This window comes from Emys orbicularis, chromosome 2 (genome assembly GCF_028017835.1).
Source record: "Emys orbicularis isolate rEmyOrb1 chromosome 2, rEmyOrb1.hap1, whole genome shotgun sequence".
Classification (NCBI taxonomy): Eukaryota; Metazoa; Chordata; order Testudines; family Emydidae; genus Emys; species Emys orbicularis.
The window spans coordinates 10,188,551-10,212,070 of record NC_088684.1 but is presented as its reverse complement, the minus strand read 5'-3'; the positions used below and the strand labels follow the sequence as shown (position 1 = coordinate 10,212,070).

Below are 23,520 nucleotides of genomic sequence, written 5' to 3'. Positions count from 1 at the left end.
CTCTGTACACAGGGGTTCCCTGTACCCTGATCCAAAGCCAGTCTTTAGGCTTCTTTCATCCTTAATAGTCTATACTTAATTTCCCTATTTTTAACGGGATAACCATTTAAAAGAAGAGCAGATTTTACACTTGCAGGGAATGTGAGTCTCCCAAGCAATGAATGCAGTGGGAGTGCCCATCACTAACAGGGACTGCTTCTTGACAAGAAAGGCACCTTTTAAATCCCAAAGAGCCAGGCATCCCCAACAGAAGAGAAGTTATTCAAGCCCCTCAATAGGGGAAACAGAAAAACAAAAATGCATTTCTTTTAATAAAAGAGGAACAAAGGTTCCAACTATAAAGTACTAACTATACAGCTAAACATTAATAAAAGGGGGAAACAGGTACATAGCAAACAGGCACATGCTAGACTTCATCTCTGGCCAAAGGTGGTTGAGAATGATGTGACGGTGATGCCCATGCAGCCCTATATAGCCTTGCTACGGGGCACAAGGACGTGTAGGGTGCATGCATGGACAGAACAGGCACTGCTACCAAAAATCTCTGATCTAAGGCATAGGGGTGCATGTGCACCTAATGTGAAGCACCCACAGGGACATTACTCGTCGAAGAACATAATTTATGAATAGTTCAATTGCACATTTCTTATTTGTTAGAAAGCAAAGGGAAAAGTAAAATGTATAATTCAATAACCACATAAAAATGAATTTCAATGCTATATGATACCCATAGAAAATCTCATGTAATGATTTGGTTTACATCAGATTTTATTTGCTATGGGCATAATTAACTTATTTTTACTCCCAGCAGTGCAATAACAATACCTTTCATGTAATAGTTGTACACTTTATTTACAAATGCAATGGGGGAGATAATATTTGCTAGCTGAAGCAAAAACATCAGCCTTTTGATTAGGTTTGATCTCATGACACACAGCAAGCTTCCTAAAATATATCTTAAAATTATGTTTCCTTTATCTTTGCAGCTCATACTGTTGTGGTGGCTCAACAGAAATGTATATTCTTCCCTCAAATTAAACAGCCTACTTTAGTTTACATAATATGGGCCAAAAATAAAAAAAACTCTATACTTCTGGCTTCTAACAGCAGATTAATGCTGCAAAAATGAAGGATTTTTGTACCCATAGTCTCGTTAGTCCAGGAGAGTCTTCTCAGCCTCCACACAGCTGTCATGTAATTAACACATTTCACAATAACCATCCCTATTATATTCATAAGAATTGTCTAGTTAATAATTCAATATTGCACCCCCCTGTGAGAAAACTTATAGAACTTAGACATAACAAGGTGTCCTGTGATTATATTCCCTTTGAAACTTTACAATACATTTATTAAACAATATAGGAAATTAACAGTATACATACAGCAGCATACTTCTCTCACAGAACAAAACAAAGGTATAAGTAGAGGTTGGTTTAGTAGGGTAAGTCGAGTTGGATGATAATGGATGATAAAGGATTACATTGCATTTGTGGCTGGATCCCTTCCCTTAACCATTCACTTCCAGGCTTTTTTGAAATAGACAATTTTTGCAAACTAAGTGTCTTTTTTGGTGGTTTGGAGGAGGGGGCAAAGCTACCTGGACTCCATTGAAATTCACTTCCAGTCTTAACTCTTAGTAAATACAATTTATTTCTTTGGGAACAGATTACACCATGATCTTGAAAGCTTCAGAGTGCTCTTGTGATAATCACACCCAAAGCAGTTTAAAAAAAATCAGATTTATTAATGTGGAATACATTGTATTGATTTGATTATGAAGCAGGAAAGCAGCTTAAATTAACCAGAGAGGTTCCCTTAAAATGAAGTTACTGCTAAAAATAATAATTCATTATTTTGTCTGATAGGGTCTTGGCAGTTTTAAATACTACAGACTTTTTTTCTGGTGACAAACGTACTCTAGGAATTAAATCAAATTGATTTTGCTTGATTGAATCTCCCAGTTCCAGAGAAGCAAAGTTATTGTATCAGTGTACTACCTAGTTCTCACATTAGTATATTTTTTATCCAATTTTCTGTCCTGGAGATGATTTTCTAAAGACAAGATTCCCTAATCACTAGCATCTGAAAAGAATGAATATTTTGGAGGAAGAAACTATTCATTATAGCAAGTGGAAGACGGAAAAAGCCCTCTTAAAAACTGGCAGCTGAAGTGGCAATATGCAATTTAATTGTATACAGATGTGTTAATGTTAACATGCAGCTTTGTGAAATAAAGAGATGAGTTTAAGACATCAACAAAAAAAGCTACTGAAGATAGAGATGTAGATCTTAAAAAAACATTTTCTTCCCTGCAATAATTTTTCATTGGGTCATTTTTCATGTTAAAGGATCTGCACTATCACTTTTGTATCAGCATAAAAAACCCAAACAAGCCCCCACCCCTCAAAAAACAAACCCCAAACCCCACAGGTTATGAATCGAAATCAGAAACATTTGAAGCAACATAAACCAGACACACAGCTCTGTCACCTGTAAATTATTATTATTGTAAGTATTAAAATTATGGTAGTGCCCAGTGGGTCCAGTCGAGGTTGGGGCCCACTGTGCTCGACACTGTAGTAACATGGAAAGGAGTCAATCCCTACCCCAGAGTGCTAACTATCTGAAGACACAAACAAATGAAAGGGAATGGATGGGGATACAAGCAAACTCACAAACAAATTAGTATGGTGAGGAATTGGCCCGGCTTTGTTAGTTACATGACATTGTAGGTTTTGGTTTTTTTTAACTGGGGCAGAGTAGAGATAGGAAATAAGGAAACAGAAAGAGAAAGGGAAAGAGGAATAATGATAGCTTGTCACCAGCCTATCCATGATCAACAACTTGGGTTTATATGCATTACCTCACAGCAGAAGAGAGTCTTAAGAAAGGATCTAAGGAAGGATAAGGAAGAGTCTGTATGGATATTTACTGAGAACATTTTCCTATGCAGATGGGATAGTATGTTCAAGGCTGGGAATGCTGGCAGAGAGGTGGTGCAGGTCAACATTGCAATGGGTTAACAGATAAGCTAGGTAGCAAGCGTCTACACTGTGAAGGGCCTTAAAAGTAAAGACAAGAAGCTTGTATTTATGTGGAGGTGAAGGGATTCAAGAGGGAGCTGATGTGGTCAGAGCAGTAAGCCAAGAAGATTATCTTGGCAGCAGTAATCTGAATAGACTTTACAGGACCAAGGTTGCAGAAGTCAAGGTCAGAAAGGAGGACATTACATTAGCCAAGACATGAAATGATGAGGGCTTTGATGAGAATTTTGACTGTCTGGACAGAAAGGAAAAAGGCTGGATTTTAGAGATGTTGTGTAGGAAAAAGTGGAAAGATCTTGAAAGGGTCCGAATACGTGGGTCCAGACAGAGGACAGGGTCAAAGATGACATCCAAATTATGGTCGGTATTGTATGATTGGTAAGATGATATCATCACTGGTGAGGGAAAAAAGGGAAGAAGAAAAGGCTTGAGGGGAAAAAATCAAGAGCTCAGTTTTGGAAATGTTGAGTTTAAGATGATTGGACATCCACAATGAAAAGTCAGAACGACAGGGTGAAATACTAGATTGAAGGGAGGGAGTAAGCTAGCTCATCAGTAGAAAGGTAGAATTATGAGTCATCAGCACAAAAACTGTAGTCAAAGCCACTGTAGAGGGAGAAGAACAGAGGCAAAGAATGGAGCCTTGAAAGACACACACAGAAAACAGGAGAGGGAAGGAGGATGACTCACCAAACAAGACACTAAAAGATGGTTCAGAGAGCTCAAAAGAGAATCATGAGAGGACAGAACCACAGAAGCCAACAGAAGACAAAATATCAAGATGTAGGAAGTGGTCAACAATACAAAAAAACGTCTGAAAGGTTCAGAGGATAAGGATAGAGTACGGGCCCAATATCTGATCAACAAGAAATTGTTAGAGACTTTAGGAAAAACAGTTTTAGTGGGGTGTAGAAGATGGAAGCCAGACTGAAGAGGGTCAAGAAGAGAATTGAAGGAAAGGAACTCCAGACATCTATTATAGACAGCATGTTTAATGAATCTGGGAACAAGGTGTAGAAAGAAAGGAGTTTGGGAGATAGTTTGAGCAGGAGGCGGCACCAAGGGTGTTTTTCTTTCTTTCTTTTTCCTTCTTTCTTTTTTTTTTAAATGATAGGGGAGACCCAAAGGATTCTTGTCATGGGACAGGAAGTAACTATTAGCCAGGATCGGGAGGGATGGTGTCCCTAGTCTCTGTTTGCCAGAAGCTGGGAACGGGCGACAGGGGATGGATCACTTGATGATTACCTGTCCTGTTCATTCCCTCTGGGGCACCTGGCATTGGCCACTGTCGGAAGACAGGATACTGGGATAGATGGACCTTTGGTCTGACCCAGTATGGCCGTTCTTATGTTATATTCTTAACCTGATGAGAGTGAGAGGTTGAGAAGAAGGGACAGGGCAAGGAAAGTTAGAACATAGAAAATGAAAGAAGGATGGGGTCACTGTGAAATAGTCAACTAGGGAAAGTGATGGAAAGCAAATCACTTAGAACTAGACTGTGTCGAGCATGTACTGTGGGAGCCATGCTGCATGGGCCAGGGGATGGATAAAATGACCTAACACAGGCTGATCTTTTCCTTCTTTCAGGAAAGAATCTTTTCTAGGTTTCTACTAAAAAACCAATGCTCATCTGTTTACTATATGGCCTTTTCTGATTTGCCATGTTCAAGATGCAAACAGAAGCGCTCTCATACATAAAACATTCTTTTCTGTACTGTTAGGAAGCATCAACCTACCATGTTTCAACCTACTTTGTTTGCTTAGTAAGTACTGTGAACAATACCTGAGTTTCCTACAGTGACTAAAAAGGAGCACACAGCTAGATACATACCATGTTTTTTAATTAAAAAACCTTGCATTCAAAAAGGAATAAATATTTAGCATTGAACATAGCAATTTTGTACAGAGAATTAAAAAAAAAAAGTGACTGACATGGAATAGGAATGCCTTCTTACCTTTGGCCTTAATCAATATATTGATGCAATACAGTGATTTTACCGGATCTCACAGGCGTACAATAGCAACAAACAAGAAGAACGTGAAATAAGACAGTTCTATGGCCTGTAATGTCAATTTATTTTACAAAACAGGATGTTAAGGAAAGAAAATCTCTTAGGAATTCTTTTTGGAGGTTAACCCCACCTGCCCCTCCCCACCCAATTATGAATATTCAGTCGAACTTTTATGGATACATTTTCTAACACACTCACAAAGTTCTGCAAGGCCTTCCTCTGTATGCATAAATGCTGGTTTTATTAACATGGTGAGTTCAGGTCATTATGAAATTCTTGCTCCAAATATTCAAAATGTAGGCCCCTACTCTATCCCAAACAATCTAACAAATCCCTTCTCATGGCATAAAGTCTTAGCAATCTTACTATCAAACAGGAAGACCCGTCCCTCTAGAAGTGTTATGACACATTGCAATAGGTTAGGGTTTTGTAATATCTAATGGGGAAAGGAGGATATGGGGAATTAAGTCTCACTTAACTTTCCAAGAAGGTCTCTTTCCTGAAGTCTTAAATGTGTCACGCAGCACCATTTAATTTGGAAAATCAGATACTTCATGTGTATGCATAAGCAAAATGGCTGATTTTTAAGATCTAAGCAGAGCTGTATGCCGCATATCAAAGGACAGGACCAAGCTCGTGTGTATTAATAAAATGTTTAAAAGTATATCAATAGTATGTGGCACAAAAAGCTAAACGGACTTCAAGAAAGAGAAACCCATAAAGAAATAAAGTGTTTTAAAGGACTGTTTCCAAAAGTTAGACTAAAGGAAATGTTTTGTAACTTACAGGCTTCTTGTAAGAATTTCTCTCTCACACTGTCTGAAGTGCAGTTTTTACATGTTTTGATTGCAACAGCCATGGCTGGATTTTCCTGCAAGAGCGAAATTTCAAATAATAAAAATGAAACCAGTCACAAATGCACTTCTTAAACTACAGTATGTATTTTAAGAGACAGTAACAGACAATTAGCTAAGCACAATATTTAGTTAAAAAAAACACTGGGAACATGAAAGTGTTCATGAATTAATAAAAATATAAAAGATTAAACATTTATAACCAATAAATTTTACATTACATGTTTACACCTAGAAGTTAAACTTGATCAGTCTGAAAGTATTACTTCTAATTTACAATAATAGATAATTCTAAAAACAGATGACCAGCTCATCTGAACCTTGGTATGCATTTTCTAAAATTGCTGAAAAGCACAATGTTAAGTGATGCAGAGGAAACGAATTGTTTCCAGCTTTAAAAATTTATTTGGCTTGTGCAACGAAGAAGCCTATGAAAAGCAACACAAAGGATTTTCTGGGGGTTTCACACTCATGTGGGCTTCTGCACTGGGGAAGCTGAATGTAATTTTGACTGACTCAAGCCTTTAATAATAACCAATCATTAATAGGATGCACAGTAATTAAATGTTTCTATTTAACTCATAAGCTAAGAAAGAATGTTACGTGAATATTTATGAAATAGCCTGCCCACCAGTTAAAACAGATATTTTTAAGATTTTTTTTTGTACATCATCTATATTCAAAATCAGAAATAAACAAGATATAACAGCCAATCGTTCCTCCTCTGGGTGTAGAAAAATGAGAATATTGTTGATACAGCCTGAAAGAGGCCTCCTGGGCTAAGACGACATCTTTAATTTTCTTTTTCTATAGTATGTTTTATAAATGCTCTTTTTACAGGTTGCAGACAGCACACAGAGGGAGCATCAGTTTTTCTTTTCAAAAAAGCTTTAGGATGTTCAAGCTTCATTTCTACTGAAAAATGTTATTTTGAAATATTCGTTTAAATCCAAATTAACTGAATAGGTAATCTTCAAAACAAGATAGTAACATTCATTTACTTGTGGTTTTACAGCATTCTCAAAACAACAGCTCTTCCACGTCACAATAACTACTGCTACAATGGAAGCGTATCTTGATGATGATATCTGAGCCAATACAATTAATTTAGCATGTCCCTATACAAAAGCCCGGGTCCTGCAAACATGCAACTCACATGAGTTGTCCCATTGAGTTCACTGACAACTGACATGCTTTAACTTTACTATCTGTATTAAGTGTTCACATGAACAGGGCCTAATGATAGAACTATGCACTATTTGCAGAGATGAGATTAAAAATTCTTTTTTGCTCAAAAATGCTACTTAGATAGCCAGGGAACATCATGTTCTGGATTATGGAGTTGAGCTCCTTACCTCTCTCTGAGGTAAATTGAGCTGAGGACGCTGGGCACCTCACAGGATTATTAATCCTTGTGTGTGTTCATTCTGTTCCTATTATTATTTCTATTTTTACATACAAATGTTACTGGGATAGAGGAAAGATTATACTTCTTGGGTTTAAACAATTTTAATATCTATTTTCTGGGTCACTCACAGCATCTGCTTCTTAATCTTGCTCCCTTTCAATCCCAGTGATGAAACTATATTAAAATTCTAAGAAGGACACTGAGAGAGAGAAACAAATACATTTTAAACACAAAAATACCCCATGTCATTTTAAAAGTTGATTTTATGGATCTATTTTTCTCACACTCAAACACAGTCATTGATTAGTACTCTGAATAATTGATGGTCTTAGCTATAATATTTTAGGGTATAATTAACTGTAAATCTAGATGATTTTATTCTATTCTGACATAAGTATGCAGTATGATTTCTACGGAGGGTATTTTGGAGATTTCTATTGTTATACATTTTATAGTAATCAGTTTTATTGTTGAGTGAAGTAGTTTAAGTCTTTGTAACTAGCAAGAATTTCCAGGTAATGTGCAAGATAAATGTAGTAGGGACTGTCATAGGATGAGTTAAATAAAGAGAAAAAAATTAAATTGGTTATGAACAGATTTTGGGTGAGGTGGAGGGAGAGAGGATATTAAGGATACGGATGACTGTGCTAAATCTGCCATTATAATACAAGGCTAATGATCCTGACTAATGAAAAACAAATAGCTTTTTATATGATATGATGATTTAAGTCCTTCAAGTTTGTTCTGATTGGCCTCAATTCCTACCCCTAAAATGCATTCAGCCTTTAGCAACAAAGGCTGCTAGTGATTACCAACTGTTACCTATCTTATTAATGTTTAATGTAAAAGTGACATTCTGTAAGAGTGAATGGTGAGCTGGATTCTTTTATGACTTGTGTACAGTTAACAGAATTAAAGATTCTTTGAATGCAATTTAGTAACTACTGGGAATAAACCAGCTTGTTTTTCAGATTCCAAGATATGGCATTCTAATGATATCACTTTTAACAGTAATTTTTTAGACTAATCTTTCATTGAATTTGTAGAAAACAAAACGGTCACTGACTTAAATGGGTGCAGAATCAGAGCAAGTTCGCTATAACGCGGTTTCACCTATAACGCGGTAAGATTTTTTGGCTCCCGAGGACAGCGTTATATCGAGGTAGAGGTGTAATTTGATTAAGGCATTCGTTTGTGCAAGTGTACGTTTAGTGCTGATAAAAGCTGCCAGACTTGTGACAAAGGAGAGCCTGGAGGTGCAAAGCCATGCCTGAAGCCTAAACTGGAAGGGCACTCTAGGAGTGACAGTGCCGTATCTTCTAGGCCCTGATCCTGCAATTTACAATGTGTAGGTCAACTGCTTTGCCAATGCAGAGCCCCACTGACTTCAATGGAGCTCCATGTGGGCACAACAATCTGCCAATGCATTGTAAATTCCAGGATTGGGGCCTTAATCATTAGACTCTTTGCTGAGATTGGGAAAAAGGAGGAGGGGGGGGCAATTAAAATCAGCTGTGAGAGTGGTTGAGTACAGTGGATACTTGTTTACCAAGATCTAGGCAGACCACCAGCTTGTTACACAGTTAAAACTTGGGTGCTAGACCATCTAACACAGGGGCGGGCAAACTTTTTGGCCTGAGGGCCACATCGGGTTTTGGAAATTGTATGGAGGGTTGGTTACGGGAGGGGGTCATGGCCTGCCCTCCCCATCTTCCCCCCCATCTGCCTCCCCCCTGGGACCCCCGGCCCATCCACCACCCCCTGCTCCCTGACCCCTGACCGCCCCCGGAACCCCTGCCCCTGATTGCCCCCCGCCGCCCCATCCAACCCCTCCTCTCATTCCTGACAGGACCCCTGCCCCCATTCAACCTCCTTGTTCCCCGCCCTCTGACTGCCCCGACCCTAATCCACCCCCCCACCCCCTGACCACCACCCTGAACTCCCCTGCCCTCTATCCAACCCCCCCGCTCCCTGCCCCCTTACCACACTGCCTGGAGCACCAGAGGCTGACGGCGCTACAGCCGCGCTGCCCAGCTGGAGCCAGCCACGCCGTCACCACCGCGCAGCACAGAGCAGCGGGTCAGGCCAGGCTCTGTAGCTATGCTGCCCCAGGAGCTCACAGCCCCGCTGCCCAGAGCACTGCGCCAGCAGCGGAGCGAGCTGAGACTGCGGGGGAGGGGGAAGAACAGGGGCGGTCGGACGCTAGCCTCCTGGGCCAGGAGCTCAGGAGCCGGGCAGGAGGGTCCCGCGGGCCGGATGTGGCCCACGGGCTAGTTTGCCCACCTCTGATCTAACATTATCAACGGAAAATCTCACTATGTAGTTAAGTATCTTCACTAGTAAAAGAGTAATATCACAGACTAGAGTCAGATATTTCAAGAGAGCTCAGCACCCACAACTGAAGCTCAGTCTTCAGGAGAGCTCAGTTTCCATTAAGACACTAAAACAAGTGGCCAGCCTAGATGATGAGCTCTTTTGAAAATCTGGCCCCCAGCAAGTGGGGCAAGTCACATTGTTCTGTTCCCAAGACAGACAACCTAAGCATGCTGAGATATTATCCAGATGAAGAAGAAATAGCAAAAGGTAGAGGTAAAAAATCATCATTTCTAATCCTGGCTCAATCAATGATTTGTGTGTGGGCCTGGGCAAGTCTACTTTGCCTCAGTATTCCCATCTGTAAAATGGGAATAATAGTACCTAGAGTAGCTTCTTCACAGGGGCACTATGGGGATTAATGTTTTTACAGCAATTTTTTAATATATAAAGCGTTACATACGTGCTATACGTCTTATAAATACTATTACATCAAGCCACTATCAATCAGCATTAGTTCACTTAGGTGGACCACAGATAAGACTTATCAGGTTTCTAAAAGATTTTCTGAAAATATATGTTTATATTAAAAAAAGATACTTACTGGACTCATGTAAACTCCTTGATGTACATCTCCAAACTGTCCTTCACCGATACAGCGTCCCAGTTCAATTCTCTCCCTCTGAATCTCATAATCCCTGGCTGTAATAATACAATTGATTTAAACCTCAAACTACTGATGAAAAGCATTCAAATGAAATAATCCACAAGACGCCAAACTCAAAGTAACCCACTCCAATGCCTGACATATGAATGACTAAGATTTAAATTTGCTGGACGGCAACCTAGACAAAAACTGTATACACAGTGGAATCCTCTTAAACAATTGTTTGCATGAAAGCCCTGAATAAGACAGTGAAATCCGACTTACTAAATTAATTACTATGCAATATTTATTTCAATGCAATAAATATAATTAAATCCTTCTTAATTAATTATGGCTTTTAAAGGGATAAGGAAAGGAACACAAATAGCCTAGGGTAATATGGAATTAATTAACTACAACCTAAAGCCATATGTTTAAGAGGATTCCACTATATGATATTTTAGATCTCTGAACCATCAAATGAGCCAGGAGTATTTTTAAAGAGGTGGCTGCAGGGGAAAAAAATGGAAGCAGATAACTAGAAAAAGTAAAATGAATAAGTGTAAAACTCTGACTGTATCACACTTCCAGCTGTGTAGAACTGGTACAAAATTGACATAAAATGTTCGTGATTTATACAATTTTATTAGCTTTGGTCTTTAGTAGACTATGTACACCCAAGACAAGAAATAGCTCACTAGTTCAGCAATCAAATTTATTCAGTTCCAGGTGAATTATTTAGTTGGTAATTTAATTTCTGGCAATCACTGAAAAAATACGATTTCAGGAACAGTGGAAACACATATAGTGTGACTTTCTACTGCTGTCATCATCTCCAGGGGGAAAAAACTGATTCTCATCCAGCATAGGCCTCATGCCTGATAATTTTATGGCATTATTAGTGCTACAGAAATGACATCAGCTAGCTGGAAACGAAAGCAATCAATGCCTTTTTCATTTATTTTTAAAATATTGCATTTTCCTCTTTAAAATTCCAAAGCTAACCAAAGAATTGGTTTAACTATAGAAACACAATTAAACCATTTAACACAATGCTTACTAAATGAAAGTAAACAACTTTAAACTGAAAAACTCCACATCATTTCCAAAACTGCAAGCACACAGAGATGGTTAAAGGAGCTCCTGTTACCTTCATCTATTCCATAGCTTTCTGCAGTGCATTTAAGAGAAAAATCAAACACTCACTTAGAAATATCTTCTTAAAATTAACAAGACATTTGGACAAATATTTCATAATATTTAAAAAGATGAAAAAGTTAGCTTAGCCAAAACGATAATTTACCCAAGTGATTTTATGTTTATACTAACACAAATCATGGGCCTGATCCTGCAATCTTTATTGAAGCAGGGCTCAAACTTGCAAGAGGCTGAGCACTCTGGCCCAATCCAATGACGCTCGTAAGCACATGACTTGAATTGGACTTCTCACATGCTTAGGGTTAAAGGTATGTTTTAGTGTTTTGCTTCATTAGATCAAAGTGCTTAGCACCTTGTAGGAGCCCACAGGTTAAAGTTCTCATCTAAGTAAGTACTGCACGATTATTCATATGTAATATCCATTTTTACAATGAATAAAATATACCATTTGTCATATTTCTCTGTGATCCTGGGTATTATTTTAAAATAGATTAATGCAGTGATTTACTGTACACTACTCAAAATGTACTATTCACTTTCAAGAAACATACGTTTTCTTGTTGACAGACAATTCCCTCAGCAACAAACCAATGCTCTATTCTGAATGCCTAAGTGGTGAATGAAATGTCCCTCCGCTGTGACAAGAAACCAGGACTGCAGAAGTCTTAAGTAAATCATACCCTTGAACACATTAAGCATTCCTGAGTTTAACATGGATATGAATTTAACTATGTCACTGGGTTTTCCGCCCATCATCCCACTCCTTAGCTACAGGCATGATGGAAGTGTAGAAAACTCTCACTTCAATGTACCAGTTACTATTCTATTACAGGTTAGCAAGTGATAAAAAATTACACAGCCAATCCCAACATGAATTGCAGCCAGAACTTTTAACACCAGATTTTCTTTTTAGGGTAGTTAACACTAGCCTTCCAATTTCCGACAATGGCACAAAATAATTTCAGCAGATGGTGTATTAGCCTTTTGTCTTTGAAGACATAGGTTCACAAGAGCTATGTGTTTTCCTCCATGTCATCAACACAATTTAAAATACTGTGTTTTGGTATGAGATGGAATTTTACTGTAATACAATTGAGTACAGTAAAATATATCATAGAATTTGTTTACCTTTGCTTTAGAGACTGAGCTTGAAGGGCTGCAGAATTCATGAGGCCTCAGAACATAATCTCACATAAAGAACATTTTCTTTGTGAGGCTTTGAAATGCAATTTAGTGCTTCCTCAATCTAAGAAGCTTTTCAGTCAAGTAGGAAAATTCCAAAGTTAACTAGTGTACTTACTTGAGGGCATTGTGTAAGTATCTTCTTCATCTATAATCTCTGCATAGTCATCTGTTTCTGTAAAGGAGGAATCGGAGAATTTCGGGAAAAAGACAAGCTAACAATTTTTAAAAAAGCTTTATCCCACCTCCCACAAACAAAAGCTACTATGTACTTAACAATCCACTTTACACCACTGTGAAAATGCATTTAAGATAGCATGACTAAAATCTGCTCATGCACAGAAATTACGATGACTTTATTGTCCACTATGTTTCAGTACACATACTTGTTTCTGTGGGAATAAAAGGAGAATGCATTTTTTAATTTATTAACTCTATAATTCAGATCAACTAGTCTAAACTCATGACTTTTTAATAAACAATTCCTCTCAATATCATTAATAGTGATTTTCTTCAATAAAAAACCATTGTGACTGTCTGTAGGTACTGAGATATGTAGATCTTCCAGTTTGTGTAGGGCAGAAAAATCCCTGGAGCTGGTACTCTCTCTTTGTAACGGTTATTTCCCTGTTAATCTAAGTTTACATAGTTTTCTGGAAATTCACTTCGACAACTGGCCAGATGTTATTCTCCAAGTTTGTTGGTGAGAAACAGTATCTCATGAATAGAAAATTTCTAACGAAGTGTCAGTTCTTAGAAAGCTGACAGTTTAAGAAAATTGACAGTACTTTTCTTTCCTTGTTTAAGCACTTGTTTATATATGGGTTTGGAAGGATTACATTTTTATAATAAATGTTGGTAAACACTGATTTCACCATACATACTCCAACTAGGGTAAAATTATTTCCATGGATAATAACCAAAATTTACAGATAGGCAAAGTAAAAAAAATGCCACTTAAGGATATTTACTTTGTATATTTTGATCGGTGATGTTGACAATTTTGTGTTTTAACATTTATAAAGCTTTCACTTTTTGAATGTCAGCATCTACTGTCATTAAATAATTATTGTCTGATCCCTCCTTCCAATTTCCTGCAACTGTGAAAATTTAAATCTATAAAAATAAAAAAATGCTTGAAACCCATAATTTTGTGCAACTGTGAAAATTTAAATCTATAAACATAGAAAAAATGTTTAAAAATAAACATCGATGTTATCTATCAAAATTATAAAAAATAAAAATTTAATTCTGGTAAGCCTGTTTATGTAACAGTAACTCCCAAAATGTTCTAATCTAGGTTACAAGGAGATACATTCCCTGCCCCAAAGCACCTTCAGTGAGAAAGTAGTTACTCAAGTGCTCATTTCCCTAACAACTGGTCACTTAATTCTCCCATGGAGCATAAATTTAACCCACAAAAGCAGGTCAAGTATGCTTGTAAGATTTCTAAAGCTCTGCCATAATGGCCCTTGCCTAAATATACACAAAAGGGTCCAGATTTTCAAAAGTAAGGCATCTCAAGTTAGTCTCCTGAATTCATATTTAGGCACCTAAATAAATGGCCTGATTTTCAAAGGTACTAAGCATCCAGCAACTTCTAATGATATTAATGGGAGTTGCTGCATGCTCAGCACCTTTGAAAATCAGGCCCACTTCCTTAGGTGCCCTAATCATAGAATATCAGGTTGGAAGGGTCCTCAGGAGGTCATCTAGTCCAACCCCCTGCTCTAATCTTAGCCCAGGTATTCAGGGTTTACCAGATGAAGGCATTTGTAAGAGTGATTTTCCGCTTGAAATATATTGTGTTCTAGAAAAATAAAGCACATTGGCAGGGGAATTCCATTAATTTTTTTTTCTTGATGGGTCACTTCCACTCAGGACGCCACAAAACAGCATCACGTGTTGAATATTGGATGGATGGTGAAAGAGTTTGCTGAGTGTAAACTGAAAACATGCACCAGAGGAAAGAAAGATTAATTTATCCATTTTCTCTTGGCTCAGTTACTTCTCCCCCGCTACCAATCTGATCCTTCTCCAGGACACAAGCCTCGGTTTGAGAAATGCGGATCTAAAGAATTAGCATCCATTGGAAAAGAAACATTTAACTTCCTATAATGTTGATGCATTGTGATATGTCATTCTGTTTTCTTGCAATAACATGGTGAGATCATTTTAGCTTGTCAGGATAAATATTTCTGTTTGATGACAGCTACTGCATCTGCTGTTACTTGAGGAGATACCATAGAATGGATAAGGGACAAGAAGAATGACTTGAGTTTACTGTGGTTTTAAAAATTTCTTCTAGAGGAATTAAATAAATCCTGTGCTTTGGGACCGGTGTCCCACTGGTAGTTGGAAATGCACCACCACATTAAAATATGGAGTGATACTTATAAAATATGATAAAGGGTTCAAAAAGCAAGACTAGCTGCTTTCTTTTAATAGAATAAAAGACAACAACAGAAGCTGGGAGCAGTTGAGGATCCCAACTGTGCTCAACATCAGTTCCTTTCTTGCTACAGACTAATGATCAAGGTTCAATCAGGAAGTGTGTAATGAAGACATATTAGCCAGGATGCCGCAGAAGGTCACTTTACAGGATTCCGATACATTGTCCTAGTTGAACTGCAAATAGTCTCAACAAGTCCAACATGCACTAAATGTATGTAAATAATTAAGAAAAAGTTAGTCTTCAGGAGTTTGACCAAATTTCTTGCTACACAGCTGACAGAGTTTAGAAGGTACAGAAAATACAGGTATAGTAAAAGGTTTGTCCAAGTCTTCAGCACTTCTTTTGGAAGTCAGCGGGAACCTCCATCATTCTTGTTAAAATCTGGTCCAGGGGTATTGGTGGCCATCAGTCTTCAAATGGCTCAGACTAATATATCAATTGCAGTCTTTAAGTCAAGACGGGACATCTTTGTAAAAGACAAGCTATGGGCTTGCTGCAGAAGTTACTGGGTGAGGTTCTTTGCACTCTGTTATACAGGTGCTCAGGCTATATGATTCTAATGGTCTCTTCAGCCCTTAAAATCTACAATAGCGACGTGGTCCCCAAAGATAGAATTTCCTATCACACAATTTTTGATGCCCCTAACAATGTAGAGAAATAAGGGATTAAACAGGGCTAGTGCCTCAAAAACAGCTCAACCTCAAAAACAGCTCTGCACTTTCTCACTTCTATAGAAGAAATATACACAGCCAACCCAGGAGTCATTCACACTACACAACGCATACAAGTCTCTTTCAGGAAAACATAAGATTGTTAAAATAGGGATATCTATGTAGAGTTTTACTTGCTAATCCTGAATTTTTTTTTATTAGGCTCTAGAAAAACCCATCTCAGGAAACTGTGTCCATCACAGCAGCTCCATACACTAGATTCATGTTCTCTCTGAAATGTTCTGCGACACTGTCCCCTTTCAGAGTATTTTCAAATATTTATTATTGCCTTTAACATATAACATAAAATGAAACATACATATACCCCACAGTACAAGATTAGTAAGGTTAGCATGTAAGGGATGAACAGCTGTATAACATCTGAGTTTATAAGAGAAATATGACCAAATGTTGTTAGGCCAACAGCCCTCACTAAACCAACAGATTTCTAAGGGCAGAGAGAAAGATTAAGTGGTGCTACCTTACTATGATTTATATCCAAAAGAACTAGGCAAAAGTTGGTTAACACTTCCTGAACATTTTAATGAGAGGACAGCAGAGTGCCATTACCTTTTATTTCTAATTTTTTTCACTTTTCATACTCTTGTTGATACTTGTTTGAGGTCACACAGTTATTCATTTCCTAATTATGTTATATGAACTATTGACTCAATGATGGAAGTCTGATTTCTTAACAGTATTATGTAAGTGACCCTAAATTTTCAAACATAAGTAATGATTTTGGATGTCCAATCTGAGACTGCTTAAAGGGGACTTATTTGCAGAGTGTGGCTGCTCAAAACTTTATGGAAAATTAGGCTTCTTTAATAGTGTGTCAAGGTGGACATCCATACAGTGAGGCACCCAAAATCACTACTCATTTTTGAAAATACAGGACCAAGTGTATTTTAGGTATAAAGTTATTATTACAATTTCCAGCATCTAAAGAATAACTGTAAAGATTCTGCCATTACCTTAGTGGTTTCACGCCTAAAACCTGCCAAACATTTCATATGCTCAATCTAAATTTCTCTGTGTTGCACAACTTCTCTTCACACCTGGCATATGACCAACGGACAGCAGAGGACTTTGATGTTACCATGCCTTTGAAGTGAAAGCATCACCTGATGGAATCATTTACCAGTTGTGTCATGTCTATTGACGTTACTCATTGAAGAAAAGTTACTTAATTCATTTTGTCTACATTATGCCTGTTATCTTCATCAAAACGAATGAACACTCTTGAAAAGCCCACACACTTCCTCTGCTCCATGCCAAAAGTCTCACTGCAAACACATGCAATTCATACTTGATAACATGATTGATAAAATGGTACGAAACCCACTGCATACAGTGTTTGAAAATTTTTCCTTATTCAGTCCCAGCCTAGCAGATAATACCAGTCGCACTGTTTTAAAAGGTGCAATATTTGTACTATACCAGCTGATCTCTAATGCATGTTGGGTTTTTTTCATACTATGATCTGTATAAAAATTGATCACTGAAATGCACATTAGTTGTATATGTATATAAGGGCCGCATATCGCATGTTAGTAAGACAGACTAGAAAACACATATTACCGTCCCCACTAATTTCATCTGCAGATCCAGGTAGCATGCAAGGAGAGAGAAAAACAAAGGGGAGAGAGAAGGGACAGAGAGAGAAAGGGGGGGGGGAAGAGGGAATATACTATTAAAATCATGAATAAACCAAGAATATAGCAAAACTGCAGTTATCTTATACACTTAGCTCAAGAGAAACCAGAAAGGTAGTGGAATTTAAGACATTTCCCCTAAAACTTAAGATACAGAGGAATATTTAAACTTTTCAGCGCATACAATGAAATGTAGGCTACTGACTGTTGCGTGAAGTACAACAATTGAATTTAGGAGAGGGACCAGTTAATTCAGTGCGTTTTGTTACAAAGTGTCAATTTTTGATTTTGACACTTCCATTACCAAGATAAAGCTCCTAGGCCAGATGAGCGAAACTTTGAAACACCAGCCGAGGATCTGGCCACTAAAGCTTTGTACATACAGTTATGCCTTCAGATACTTAGAATTGGTGCTACCTCTTTCACATTGGATGTATTATTATGCTATTGCTTAGACGCTGACAAGATATGGAACAACTTAATATTCGTTTTATTGAACAAACTATAGTTATATGAAACTGTGTTTTAAATAATGACAAATGGAACAAGTCCATAGGGCACTTATTCAAATTAACACTGATATTATGGATTTAGCCTTTAGGCCCTGTGCCATACCAAATATCCACACCAGAAGGTGATGCATTTTAAGCATTAATTACAAATAAAATTAAAATTAAAAATGCACATTTCTGTTGTAAAATTAATGTACATATTATTACATCCATTTCCCCTTTCCCCACACAGCCCAAACTGTCCAGACAACACTGGATGAGTACACAGCAGCCAGCATCACTGTGTTCACTCAGTATGTGATCTTAAATTACATTTATTGCTGCTATCCTATTTCATTCATTTGCATGCTGTATCAGGGGTCCAAGAATGCAATCCAAGTTTACCACTGAAAGAAGGAAGCTGAGGGATTTTGTGGCTGCACAATTGTACAATTAAAATTACTAAATCATTTGCCACAGTCACATACGGCAGAACAAACTCTCCTATAAAAATAGTATCAAGTATATGACACATCTCACTGAAGATCCAATTGTAGGGTACAGCAGAAATTTAATGTGATTATTCTTGGAACTCTGTTTACCTGAGGCTGGAGTAAAATTGTAAACAAACAGTAACAGAGTTAGTATATTGAGTTTTGGGTTAATAAGGCAGCCTGTACAAAGAGCAGTGCAGTACCCTTAGGCGGTGGCTCATGGGAACAGAAGACGAAAGGGAGAAAGCGCCTAGCTTTCTTTACTTTATGCTGACAGTGACTGACTCCTTTACAAAGAGGCAAGAAAAGGAAAGAGAAAAACAGAAACAAATTATTTGGAAACAAAAGAAAACAGAAACTTAAGAGCACTCCTGTAAGTGTGAATGTAAAAGCAAAAGATTTATATTACAATTCTACATCTGCAAGATGTATATTTGAATCTTTCTAAAACTATAAACTATATTTACTATTTTACGGTGGATTCCTCACCTTAGAAATAAATTATTTTTCTTTTTGTTTCACTTTTTCTAAAGCGATTTATGGCAGAATCTATTAAAAAGTCAACATTTGCCAACCATTATCAAGCACATGAAAAACTGGTTCTCTGATATTTAATTAAATTTATTAAATCCGCATCATAAGCTCTGCTATTATGTGGTAACTGTTGGCAAATTCTAACTTTTTAATGGCAGCCACTCTTCTAATAAGGACAGAATCAATTTCTTGGAATCTTACAAGAAGATCAAACAAAAACAAACATTTCACACAACACAGATACATCAAACATGAAAAACACTCACCCCAAAACAACACTGGAATGTATTTTCCTGTGAAATCAATTATTGGAGTGATCCCCCTCTATAAAGTCAGACCCAGCATATCTAGGGTCTGTGAGGAAACCCCCTCTGATTACCCTTACTCATTCTCCCATCTCCCGAGGAGGAGAAGCCAATCAGACCTGCTGCATATGGCTAGAGGAGCTCTTTTCCTCTCCTTAGGGGTTAATAGAAGTTTTGAGGGGCGGATGGGAAGAGGGAGGCGCCAATACCATTATCACAAAGGGGAACTCAAAAAAGGAGGAATCCCAGCAGCTCGGGATTGCTCTGCTCCCTCCCCCCCCCCTTCTTGTAATGAGTTGGTTCCTCTCAGCTGCTCCCTCCATGCTTCCCCTTGCCTCTCCCTCAGCAACTCTAAGCATGGGAAACAAGATGGGAAGATCAAGAACACGTGCTAGTGCTATATCCCCCAGACTTGGGGACGGAGCTGTGAGGAAAAAGAACCTAGAGAGGTGGAGGAACAGCACAGGTGTGCCAATCACGGGGCAGATAATGTGGGCCAGAGGTACAAAAATGATGTGGAGCTGAGGAGCACAGAATTAATTGATGAGGCAGATATGGGGCTAGGCTGAGGTGGGAGGGCATAGAATTAATTAACCAGAGTTTGTGATTTTCGTCAGCGAGCCTCCACACTATCAGAAACGCTTCATACAAATTTGCGTGATTTTATGCAAATTTTTGGTCACATGATGTTGGCAGGTTTATCGGGTGCAAAATTATTTGTTGTATAATGTCCATCACTGGCATCTGGATGCCTCATGTTCAGTTTTAAACCCACAAATTGAATGGGTGACTCAAAATTATACACAACCTATTTTTTGCTGAGATGGTAATTAATTAAAAAACGGAACAAGCTGGTAAGCCTTACATTGTACCCTGAAGAATAACAATAAAAATACCATTATAACAAGCCTGAAAGGGTAATTACAAACAAATGCAAATACCATGTCATCTTCTAATATTTACCTTTCAATAAAAACAGGCAAAACAATCATCTTCAATATTTTAAACTCATGGAGAGTCAAGGAAAGGGTAGATTACGGACTAAATTAGTATGACATCAGTATTATATATGGCATACAAGATATTAGAGATGAAGGGGAAATCACCTTTTTAAAAACATACAACAATCTTCAACTATTCACAGTCTAGGGGAGTTTGCATCTAAGTCATCAATATGAACAATCAGAATTAACTAACATTCATTATAAAATATTAAATGTGCTAAAGGAAAAGTAATCCTATTAGTATTTTTTTAAGTGAATCATAAAAAGGTAGAGGAATGCAAAGGCCTGTGGCTGAAACTGAAGAACACATATGCAGTGGCCAGAGGCAATGCAAGATATGTAGGAGGTGGAGAGAGAGTTCCACCCTTGGCCTCTCTGCTGAGATTGTAGACAATTCAGCTAGTTGTGATGGTGGTTTTAATATGTGAACATCTGTTCACTAGGACCTTGAGTGAAACCACCATTCTGTTTCACATAAACTATGAAACAGTAATCAGATGGAAAAGGCTTTCAATTACCACCACCCTGGTCCGGATTTAAACTGGTGACTTGGGAAGAAAGAAACTTAATCCATTACTTGCTTACTGTATATAAATTACTGCAATTCAAAACTTTGCCTTTATGATCAGGTATCAAATTAAAACTGGTGAAAGATTAAAGGTTTATTTTGTGGGTTTTCATTTGGTCATTTTGTTTTTTATGTTCTAACTACTTTCAGGAGCTTACACAACACTTGGAGCTATTCCCAGTATTCCACATCAACTTCCAGCCATCTAAGCTGACACTCCTATGCATTCTTAGCTTTTATCTGAGTGCACATAAAGCTTCTAAATCTGGGTGAAAGCAGAATTGAGTGCTTTCTCTGTTTAGATAAGAGCAGCTCACTAAAATTAACTCATTGAAAGTATATGCCATTTATCATGGAATAAACCATTTTATTTATTTTTAAACTTTTTCAGCAATATGAAATTTATATAAGCAATGTATTTAATAAATACATTTGTCAAAAGAATAAAGAAATCCAAACAAAAAATCCAAACACTTCTAGGCATAAACTGCAACATTACTACAAGCAGTGCAAAAAGTGACCATTCAGATGAGGGATGTAAGCCCACTGCAACAAAGAGAGTGATGGAATGGGGAGGAGCAGAGGGAGGAGACAAGAGCAGGAAGAAAGGATTCTTTCACAAGTAATTTGGATCATGAAATCTATGAAATACTATTTAAAAGTCACATTTTGCATTACAATGCTATAATTTCATCACAGGTTTCTGCTGATTAGGCAAACCACTGAAAGTTCATTCTTGTGGTCTCACCAGGACTTCAAGAAAATGTTATATTCCACAGATAACTATTCCAAAGGACCCTAGAAAGAACAAGAAGGAAGAGGATATTCCTGATTTACAGGAGTATGGTACAACTTCATCTGTGATCAAGATGCTATCAGAGTATTCTTGCCAATCTACTTTTCCTGTTTCTCTTCCTCTAGTTAATCCTCAGATCTCCCTGTTCTCTCTCTCGTCCTCCCTTCTTTCCCAATTCACCCTCCTTGCTATTCTCCTCTTTGCCACTCCTACAGACAAACATGCATGCATGGTTCTTCAGGCAGTTCCAGTGTCTAGTGCTAATAGTGCTAACACCGAGCCAGCTGGATTCGTATACAATGGAGAGCATTGAAAAATCAAGAATGATGCCTACTAGTAGTACTTAGAGAATTCACTGCACTGCAACATAGTTTGTGTGCAAGAAGGCTAATATAACCTTTTTAATATGAGGTAGAAAGATACTGCACATTAGCAGCAGACAGAAAATCTCAAAGTGTTGGTGTCTAAATCCTCTTGGGAAAAGATCCTAATGGAGACAAGCAGCTGAAAATACCAGTAGTTAAGAATGTTTTTGTCTAGCTTTTCCCTCTCAATTTGAGTAAGACCAAACTAAAGCTCTTGGTGTATTTTGTTCTGAATTTCCTATCTGATCATTTCTCCTCTCATATAGATGGATAGATGTGTATTTAACAATATATATGTTGAAACACTGCTTGTGATTAAATACCTATGCCTGTGCTAATGTTTCTATTTGAATAGAAATCTATCATTTTTCCTTTCTAGAAAAAGAGGATGGTGGGATATGTTTGTAAAGCTTCCAAATACAATGTTGTTTCTTTTCAGTGTCCACCTATTATTCTTGACTACATGGATGACTGGAGCTAAGTTTTGGGGATGACCCATAAGGAGCTTTAGGGATTTTCTTCACTTTTTTATAAGACCCTTAGTTTTCAACATTTATGTGGCATTCGCTGGCAAAGACTTTTGTTATGTCTTTACTATTCAATAGTAATTACAGTTCTGTGGAGCCAGTATACTTCACATTACTATAGCTATCATTTAGTATACATTGCCTGATATACACATACTACTAATGCATTTGTCTAGACTATGTAACTTCTCTATTTCCATCATTCCAAAACTTTTGGATAAGCACTCTTTTTACTGTGAAATAAAGAATATTAAAAAACCTTTGTTTTCTAATAACGAAATTCCATGTAACATTAGCTGACAATGCATATGACTCCCATGGGGTTTTGGGGCAAAAGTAGTTTTAAAATTGAGTTATTTAATTTAGACGAATGACTGCTAATCATGGGCGCCACGTTAGACAGCAAAAATACATAGATTCATAGATTCCAAAGCCAAAGGGACCACTGTGACCTGTATAACAGAGGGCATAGAACTTCTCCTTTCTCTCCCCCCTCCCCGCCCCAAAAAATTCATAGGGCATAAAGAATCATAGAAATGTAGGGCTGGAAGGGACCTCAAGACATTAAGTCCAGCCCCCTGTGCTGAGGCAAGATCAAGTAAACCTAGACCCTCCCTAACAGGTGTGTTTGTCTAACCTGTTCTTAAAAACTTCCAACAACAGGGATTCCACACCCACCCTTGGAAGCCTATTCCAGGGTTAGCTACCCTTATAACTAGGAAGTTTTTCCGAATATCTAACCTAAATCTCTCTTACTGCAGATTAAGCCCATTACTTCTCCTAACTCCGGTGGACATAGAGAACAAGTGATCACATGCCTCTTTGCAGCAGCCCTTATCACATTTGAAGACTATCAGATTCCTCCTCAGACTTCTTTTCTCAAGACTAAACACGCCCAGTTTTTTAACCTTTCCTCACAGGTCAAGTTTTCTAAACATTTTATCATTTTTGTTGCTCTCCTCTGGACTCCCTCCAATTTGTCTACATCTTTCTTTA

The 23,520-nt window shown here is 37.8% G+C and overlaps 1 protein-coding gene across 6 annotated transcripts in view; it reads right to left on the bottom strand.

Annotated features, from left to right (window-relative positions):
• PTK2 (protein tyrosine kinase 2) overlaps window positions 1-23,520 on the bottom strand; it is a 297,965-nt gene that overhangs the window by 70,013 nt on the left and 204,432 nt on the right. For 3 of the 6 annotated variants that reach the window (XM_065398777.1, XM_065398773.1, XM_065398778.1), the window contains 6 exons: window positions 18,629-18,712; window positions 17,367-17,384; window positions 12,739-12,795; window positions 11,431-11,451; window positions 10,239-10,336; window positions 5,846-5,930 (listed from right to left, as the gene is read on the bottom strand). In XM_065398777.1, coding sequence (XP_065254849.1) covers window positions 5,846-5,930; window positions 10,239-10,336; window positions 11,431-11,451; window positions 12,739-12,795; window positions 17,367-17,384; window positions 18,629-18,712 — 363 coding nt within the window. The remainder of the gene's footprint in view (window positions 1-5,845; window positions 5,931-10,238; window positions 10,337-11,430; window positions 11,452-12,738; window positions 12,796-17,366; window positions 17,385-18,628; window positions 18,713-23,520) is intronic. The other 3 variants (XM_065398776.1, XM_065398774.1, XM_065398775.1) reach the window with 2 other exon arrangements.